This window comes from Myripristis murdjan, chromosome 5 (genome assembly GCF_902150065.1).
Source record: "Myripristis murdjan chromosome 5, fMyrMur1.1, whole genome shotgun sequence".
NCBI classification, from domain to species: Eukaryota; Metazoa; Chordata; class Actinopteri; order Holocentriformes; family Holocentridae; genus Myripristis; species Myripristis murdjan.
Window position 1 is genome coordinate 26,182,269 of NC_043984.1, and position 9,529 is coordinate 26,191,797.

The 9,529-nt window shown below is 42.3% G+C and overlaps 1 protein-coding gene across 6 annotated transcripts in view; it reads right to left on the reverse strand.

Annotated features, from left to right (window-relative positions):
* magi1b (membrane associated guanylate kinase, WW and PDZ domain containing 1b) overlaps positions 1-8,252 on the reverse strand; it is a 151,765-nt gene extending 143,513 nt beyond the window's left edge. For all 6 annotated transcript variants that reach the window (XM_030051245.1, XM_030051247.1, XM_030051243.1 and 3 more), the window contains exon 1: positions 7,443-8,252. In XM_030051245.1, the coding sequence (XP_029907105.1) occupies positions 7,443-7,740 (298 nt within the window). In that variant the 5' untranslated portion in view covers positions 7,741-8,252. The remainder of the gene's footprint in view (positions 1-7,442) is intronic.
* Between the last annotated feature and the right edge of the window lie 1,277 nt (positions 8,253-9,529).

Genomic DNA, 9,529 nt, shown 5'->3' on the forward strand with positions numbered 1-9,529 from the left:
CAGAAAAAAAAAAAAAAAAAAAAAAAAACAGGGAAAAAATTGCAAGTTTTATGGCAAAAAGCTGAAAGTGACCAAAACAACATGCTTATTTTCAGTATTTTAATGCCCCATAAAAAAAAAAAAAAAGCCTTTGCTTAAATTGCTCTGGGGTTGTAGAATAATGACGCTAACACTGAGCATCACAGCCCCTCCAGCAGGGGGATTTTGCTCACCAGAGAGAAAGACTGACCATGTGGGAATAAGTGAAGGCCTTATGAATAGATTTGTTAAGTCATCATCATACACTTTGGTGATGATGGTGTAACACTGAGAACTGAAACCAAAACAGCTATTCAGGTATTCAGCTAATTCTCCACTGTGTTGGAACACTCAAAAGGGACTTACCATTTGTTTGTCTGCCAGTAAAACAAAGAAAAACACGTCATAAATGACTTTGCCCCGGCTACCCTCGAGGGTTGAACATTGAGGGAAAAAGACAGATTTTCTTAACGCCGGTTCAAAATTAGCCTGGCTTTTGAATGCCTCTCAAGTACACATTGTGCTATGAAAACACAATAGTCTTGACACAGCTGGGACCACAATTTGATCTCTTTACCTCCTTGGAAACCTCACTCCAATGCCAATGACAATTGCCATAGAAACCAGTTTAGAAGCTTAAATAGCCAATGTACGCCATAAAAATGTTCATTCGCACATTTAAAAAAAAAAAAAAAAAAAAAGCTGTTCAATCTGAACGACATCATCAAGTGACAGTTGCAGAGGGGAACAAAACACACAGACCGGGAGAACAGGTTGTGTCTTTTTGGTCTTGCTGTTGGGTGGCATTTCAGTGGCTTTCTAAATAATAGAGCATTCAGTGCTTTGTAACTGATTTAAGAGCGTTATTTGCGCAAAGTCAATGTGACAAACTCTGACAGTTTTAGCTCTGTTTGCATTGGAACAACAGCGGCCCACATCCTGTTTGGTAAGTGTACAACAACATCCCTTAACGTGCCATTAAGCAATCCAGCAGATTTCCTGCAAAATCCAACTGTGATCCGTTTGGTGGTATTTCTTTATGGTGATCAAATGTGGTAATTATTTATTGGCGTTAAATTGCTACCTGTGGCATGTTTAATTACCCCAGCCCCAGCCTTACAAATTCAGGAGAATGGCCAAGAGCACTCCTCAAGTGAAAGAAAGGGGAACGGGGTTGGGATTGTCATCACTGCCTCTCCCACCCTGCTCAACTCCCTATCATAAATTAGTTGGCCTTTCTCCTCTTGTGACAGAGTGTGTAACTTCAAGTGCCAAGTGTGACCGATTCCCATTCACGCTCAATAAAGCAGGATACACTTGGGCTAATCAGGAAGAGAAAGGCCCGAGATGAACAAGAGGAGGGGAGAGCGTGCATATAAGTGTGTCTCTGTATACCTCTTTAGCCGAATTACAAAAAAAAGCACAGCATTAGTGCGACGACAACATTTCATGGTCTATTTAGTTGGTAACTGAGTGTCCCTGCGGTGTATTTAAAGGCAGAGCTAAGCTGGGCACCGAGACGCACGCACAAACACAAATAAAACTTAATGCAGGCGCGACGCTCACACACATGTGAATTCTATCTGTCCCCTCACTTTCGCTCTCACATACACACCCAAATTGAAGCCAGAGATCTTTCCTAAAGCCAGGCTAGGAGAGGAAGTGAAGTCGTTCCACCGCTGTCAGAAAACACAAAGGTGGAAGAAGGGCTTGTGTGAGGAGGGGTGTCCAACTTCCTGCTGAGAGAGAGGAAATAAACACTTCCATATGCAAGCGCTGCCAGAAACACTCACTCTCACACTCTATCTCTCTCTCGCACACACACGCATACATACACTAACACAAAGCCTGGAGTCAATACAGCACTACAGTACTGTAAATCTGAGCGGGAGAGGCCTAGTTAACAACTTGCACTACCATATGAAAGAGAGAACATTTTCTGCTTCCAGAAATTTACAGCGGAGTCCAGACCCACTGAGAGGGCATCATTCATCACACCAGCTCTACAATATGATGCAGCGAGGAAAAAATAACACACTGGCACTTTGCAAATGAACAAAACTGGCTCTCTCCTTCAACATATGCGCCTGACTGAGAAAAATGCCAAAGCAAGTGCATTTTAGGAGTCTCCTCCATACCTTTACAGACTCTTCCACGGCAGCTCCTCACTTCCTGATTAGTCCGGGAGGAGAGTTGGATGGTTTCACGTGAAAAGGACTCAGACACTGTAGTGTGTGACAGCCCAGCCGCACGCAACAAAGGCTGTTGACTAAGGTAACCGAGACACAGAATATCTCTAGGGAAACACACAGAATATCTCTAGGGAAACCATGGGCTCCTTAAAGGGAGATTTCACCCAAAACACACAAAAAATATATGTTTTCTCACTTGCTCCTAATGCAACCTACCCGTCCCAGACAGTTTCTGTGTCATTTGGTGAGGTTTCTTGTCTGTTACGAACTTCTCCGTCTCCTGGGACTGGGTGGGTATTCAATTGTCAAGCTCAAATTGTCATGTGAAAATCTGTATTGGTGCAGCCCTTAGAGATGAACAGTTTTGTTGGGGCGACTATTTTGTGCTCAAGAAACTGATGTCTGCATTCATTCTTGGCAGGCAGATTCAGTCTGGGATATCGCATGAATCCGAAAGGGCTCAAATTTGCATTTGGGGTGACAGAAGACAATTTGGGGTGACAGGAGTCAGGGAAGCTTGTCTACTAGAAGTTTCCCAGACTCCTACTTGTCATATCACACAGAAACTATCTGTATGGACAGGTCACACTAAGGTTATGGGGGAAATAGGGATGCACATTTTGGATTTTTTTTTTTTCTTGATCGATTTCCATATAAAATTGGCAATCAATGATTCATCATACGCCTAAACTTACAACAAGTACCTCCACACATGCCACACTAGACGGCCCTCTTGAACTAATCTCATCTTAACATACAATTGATCCTGATAAACATGAACAGAACAGTGCCCATGGGCAGCGATGATGACGGCACACCCTGCGCTATTGTTAAAAAGCTCCCAGGCAGTAGAACCACGACCAACTGAGCCCTAAGAACGAGCCCTGTGTCTTTGAACAGAGAGCTGCCTGCGTGCAATGTATTTCCATTTACATTCCATATTTAGGAATACTGTCAAATTGTATACAACGCTGAGTCATAAACTTTTTTTCTGAATTGCTTTAGTGCCACAGAACAATATTTTTCACTTGTACTATCCACACATCACTATTACAACATTCTGCGAGAGAGCCTTGCAACAGGCCGTGCCATTGCCATGGTAACTATAAACAAGTCATATCAAGCATGTTGTCGGGCTATAGAGATTGTTTTACACATGCATGCAGTCACACTTTCACCTGTGTTAACTCAGTGTCAGGCAGTCTTGGCTGGGATTGTTTGGTCTGCAGTGTTGCTGTCAGCTGATTGGCTGATAGTCATTTATGGCTGAGCGAGGCAACATTACAGTATCAGATTTCATCACAGTAAGGTGACTACGCTGACGTGCTGCCAGAGTGCCCTGTGGTATGGACCTCAGATTTAAAATTAAACAAAGCCTAGCCTGTAGTAGAGCCGCAAGTGTGGGTGGCTGATAGTTAAGGATGATCAAGGTAACACTTAACAATCAAATGATTTTTTTCATGGACATCTCTAGTTGTAAAATATCTTTTTTTGTATTTTGGAGTGAATTGTTCCTACCTTCCTTCCAGCCTCAAACAAACACACATATGCATTTGAATTATTCCCTAACCTTTGACTTTAACCTTAGCCTTCCCCACTCCACAATGCCTTAACCCTCATCCTGATATACACTTAACACCGATTCTAATCTGAGCCCAAGGCCCAAGTTTGAACCCTGTAAGAGTCCATTAATATGTATGGACTGTTTAACGTCCCCACTTTATCCATGTGAGGTCATGCAGTAAAAGAATATACACACACAAACACATCCTATGATAAAAATCCCCATGCTTATTAACATACTCAGTGTATTTACAAACACTGGGGAGAGCATAACAAGCACTTAACACTAATCTGCTCTCATAGTAAAACCTGTCTGTGTGTGTGCGCATTTGCATGTCAGTGGGTGTTACCCAGTGATCATTTTGCATAATGTAGAGCACTAGGTCATCTTCTGATGAAGATTATCGACAAAGAGTTTACAGGGTTTATCTGATTGACAACTTTAGGCATAACATGCCCTTCTGTAAATGCAGCATGCTGTTGTGAAACCTGGCATGCTGTTGTCACAGCAGCACAAGTGTTTCTGTGAGGGGCCATCTCTGTGCGACAATAAAAACTTAAGTATTACTCTAAACTGTGAAAAGAACAATATTTCATAAAGGTGATCCTGTATGTGAAGGTCAATAGCTGCTTGTTGAAAAAGGTCAGGAATCAGAGTGTGTCTGTGTGTTTTAATGAAACTAACAGAAACACACTCTCACAACCTTCATTACATGATCCAGTCGGTGATTTTCCCATAGCCTCTGTCTGGATCGATTCACACTAAGTGACCCCTGTCACAGCTTGGGTGCACTAGCAGCACTGAGGGCGTGAGTATCTTGCTCTTTTTTACATAACAGCTCCTAATGAAACCCTAAGTAAACATTACAATCGCTGCAGTAGTATCGGTTACAGCCTCTTATCAGCCCTGTCCTTGCATGTGTGTGTGTGTGTGTGTGTGTCCACAGACATTCTGATTTGACTGAGGAGAGTGGTGGAACATTCTGACATCACACTTTTCACATCTCTAAAATGTTGGCGGTCAATACCAACAGAAGGCATGATGGATATCAGAGAGCCAATACACTGGGGCAATAAATATCCTCATATCTCACTTTATTAAAATTGTGAAAATGGCACAAGCTCTGGGTAAAATTAGGTCACTTAGATTTTACAGATGGCCCTTGTTGCCAAGCATATTTCACCAATTAAGGCTGATTAGGGAGGGAAATTCCCAGACAGCGTGAATTATTAAAAATTGGAAATGGAATCTGATCACGTGACGTTGTATGGCGGTGACACCCGCAGTCCCAAGGTGGGTCCTAGAAAAGGGGAGCTGGGAGCCCCAAGACTGCTGATTGGCTCAGAGAGAGAACTGAGTTTTCTCATATTGTCTAGAGTCATTAATAACAGAGGGACTGGGTGGCACAAAGCCAACACGGGTAGATAAAACAAGACAAGCACAGTGCCTGGAACAACTACATATTGTTTGGACCAACTACAGATGTTAATAGCTAACAGTGATGGATGTCTATATCCTGTGAGGCTGCTACTGTTGCAGTAGTTTATCTCATTTTTATTGATACATAACTAAAAGCTGATTGCAAAGTCAACACTGGAAGGACATTTACACTTTTGTGTAACAACATTAATGTTGTTGTAAATAGCCCTGTTTAGACATCAAGTTCTCATGAACAAATTAACTGTGTTACCATGACACATTTGGCTTAAATAAGCAGTGGACAATGATGGACCATGGACAGTCAGGAAGTGAGAGTCTGCAGGTTCTCATTCAAACAAAAAGATACACCTGGTTATATGACTGATTACTAAACCTTCAGCCGGAGAGAAAAGTCTTTGATTGGAATGAAAACCTGCAGAACCTGCAGACTCCATGGCACATTGTTGTCCAGCCCTGCCTTAAACAAATGAGAGCTGCGTAAAGGTGACTGGTCACATCGTAGTGGTATCGTAAGCCAATGAAGCCGCTAGTGCTGGAGTGTCTCAAAATGAAGACCACATTTCCAGTAAACCCCATTACACTGCAAAGAGCATCTTTAATTCTTCAGTCAAAACTGTTATCTGTCACTTTGCTGGAAAAGACAAATGGCTGGGAAGTGATTTTCCCATTTGCCTTTCACTTGCTCCACCATCTGCCTCTGCCAGAAGCTCTGAAAGATTTACCTCTGTTTGCCTTGGAACGACCGTGTCCCCTTATTTTTTGTGCCATAAAGCAATACAGCAGAGTTGAAATCCTACTCAGAGACACATAATGTAATATATGGGTAGAGGCTGCCAATTTATGTGGCAATGCCCTCATTTGCTTAATGCTATTGATACAGATGTTTTAAAATTAATGTGCTAACAATTAATGACGGTAAAATATTACACACAGCACCTTTAAAAAGCCTAGTATTGCTGCTGAACAAGCCTAGGCTATAACCCCACCAGTGTTTACAAGGTTATAAATATGTGAAATTGTCCTTGAAGAGTTGTTGCTCTTTTGTCTGTATCTTTAGGAAGTTACTGTGGCTGTGACTGGCTCTGAGCAGCCCCTCAGCAGTCTGCTTTGCCATGCTGGGAGCCTGTCACAGTGGCTCAGTGTCAAACTGCATGGCCTTGCTGAGTCAAGCTGACCATGAACCGGCCAGGCAAGCCACACTGGCCTGATGTTCGTGTTCCTGCTATCTGCTAGAAAGACTGCTGGGTCTGGTTAGCCTATCTGAGGAGTCAATACACATAGCTCTGAGGGAAACAGACAAAAGAGGCTCAGGCAGTGAGCTTAGTGTCTGTTGTTTTAGTAGTCAGCCGAACCCTAACAAAAATCACAATGTTATTCATATTAGCACTAGTGTGTTTGTGCCACTCAACAGTGAGGTTAGTGGCCTTATCCTGTGTTGTGGTAGCCTATATTTCATCTCCTGTGATAACATTATATAACTCCTACATGAGTTCTGCCATATTTTTATGTCAAGCTTCTAAAAAGGCTTTACAGCAATACTGTAATTCTATTTTGTAAGGGTATGCCTATTAAAAGGATTAGACACTTGCATAGAGATTATAACTTTAAGTGCCGGATGTCAAAGTTGCGGGTTATTTTGAGTAAAAGATGATGGCTAATGTAATGGGCTCACATGTCAGAGGCTTTCAGGCCGTTTCATGTGGGTGCAGAGGGGGAAAAAAGTGCCCTAATAAACACTGTGCACACGTGCCTGTGTTGTGTGCATCACTTTAGCCCCGAGACATGACATTCTCTTTTGTCTGGAGAACTTGGAGAAGCCAAATTCAATCAATCAAAAAACCTGACAATTTAACGAAGCGTAACTCACACAATTAAAATATGACTCACATTTCATGAATTGTTAGCACCCTGTACAACATTTATACTGGCCTGTTGATTGGTTCACACTGTTCGTCGCCTCCCACCTTTCTGTATATTTTAGGGAATACATTTTTTAATAATCTTACTCAAAGTAAATCTACTTTGTGGGCTATGTGTATGCCGAATTGTAAACTGACCCCCACTGATTCAGAAAAGGATGTGAGTCGTATTTTCTGAGCAATGTAAGTTTCATGAAACCCAAGGCCACATTAAAGGTCAGATTTTTTAATAGAATTTGGTGCTGCCCCGGGGCTTCACCATCACTGGAGCGCACGTTGCAGGGCGCCGCTGCCTCTTCCAGTCCTTACCTTGCCTGACAGTTTTCAACCTGACGGGACCTTTGCAGTTCTTTATTACTGTCTGCACGTCGTAAAGGGGCAGCCCGGATATCGAGAGGTTCTCTACCTCCAACAGCAATTCACCCTCGGTTAGTTTTCCACTTTTGTAAACCACGACATCCTCATTAACTGGCCCGATGTAGGCGAACTCTCCGTTCTCAGCGCCGCCGCGCAGTGGCACATTCAAGTCACCACGGGCGTCCTTACAGACGGAGCACTCGTTCACTTTGGAGGTCCAGTGGTTTTTCTTCAGCACGGGTTTGGACATTGTGATCAGTATAATCCGACACCTAACAGGTGGTCTGTCCGACTGGGATCAGAAACAGACAGAAGCAGTGCGTCTCAGAAAGTAGTGCATATATCCGAATCAAGCGCAGCAAACTTTCTTTCTCTCCCACAGAAACATGAGTGCGTCTGACAGTATTCTCCCACCGTCGTCCTGTAGCGAGGAATCAAGCCATTCCTGTCCGCTCAAACATTTGAGAGGGACTCCTTACAGCGCAAGTATTGTTTTTCTCATCTTCTTAACATCTTCGCCGCTTAATCCCCCATTGTCGATGCAATTTAATATCTGCCACGGTCCCACTCGTGTGTCGCGTGTCCACTTATTAAATCCTCTCAGTTCTGCGGACAAACTCACTTTGAATGGGGTCTCCCGTCCCTAATTACCGGCTCCTGGACTCCTCCTTCTCACTGTCCGCTGACTTTGTCCGTGTTTTGAGGCCGTCCACGGCTCCTTTAAGCAGGTACACCGTTGTCGTGTGTTTTGCTGAATCTCATTCCCACTCTGAGGGCTGCTGTGGCGATGGATGTGTTGCCGCTCAGGTGCTGCCTTCACGTGCTGTCGGAAATATCAAACTTCTGACATGAGCGCACATGAGCAACCCAGGAAAGTTGCTTAATGCATAAAATACTTTCAGTGACATCCGAGTTGTCGGGGAGTGAGGTTTTAGGAGATGTGATGGGAAAATGTGAAATGGTGGAAGCTATGTCAACAATTGATGTTAAAAGTATTTTTTTTTTTTCATTTATGTAGGTGTGTATGTATGTATTTGTATGTTGTATGTTAGTGTTTGTCATTCTGTATAATAATAAGTGCTAGAGTACGTTTCATGTTTCATTCTTTGTTTACCTTATTGTCACACACTTTTTTAATAATAATAATTAAACAATCAGTTACATGCCTCATGTACAATTTCCCTTCTTCACAATGCCACAGCACATTATAGTCTGTGGTGTATGAGACGTGAAATAAAACAACAGCCACCCCAAATATAATTAGTTTTATGATCTGTTATGCCATTATTCTGACCAGAGATGTTGTTATGGGTAAGCTGACCAAAATTCAGTTTATTCACTTGCTTATTTGGTAGGCTGTGAAATTTATAACACACGTCACAGTATGTATTTTAACAGCTGTGTGTTAATAAACAAATATATCGTTGATTTTTAAGAGCTAGATCAGAAATGTATTTTAATACGGATTTTCATGTATTTATTTAATTTTTGCTTTGTTTTCTTTTGTTTTTGTTAGGCCAAAGTCGTACTTTTAAATTGTTGCCAGGAAATTAGAGTTTACGAACAGCACTTGAAAGCAGCAATAGTTCCACGAGCGCATGCGTGCTGATTTCTCCAGAGGCGAGCGGGATATCCTCCTGGCTACTATTACAACAGGGTCCTAAAGAGCTTTCTGCTACTGGAATCTGCAATCATCACACACAGACGGGGCTTTAAATGAGGATCTGAGGCTAATTTAAGTTAATTTGCATCAGTTGAAAACACGAACTTGAATTACCCATTAAAAATCATCCATTAAATGTGAAATGTATTGCTTATGTATTAGGGACTAGATATTCAACTCTTCAAGTGGCAATGACGGATCAAAGGTTTGCATGGGGTGGCAACTGCCGCCCTAATTTTAGGCAATCTAAAAAAAAAAAAATGTTTCTGTGACCGCAGCATGGTGTGTAGAAGCCTATGAACAAATGTAGGCCTATGTAGTTCATTTAGTGGATTTCTTGCAAGGATCTGTAGGTAATTATTATTACTGCTCTTTC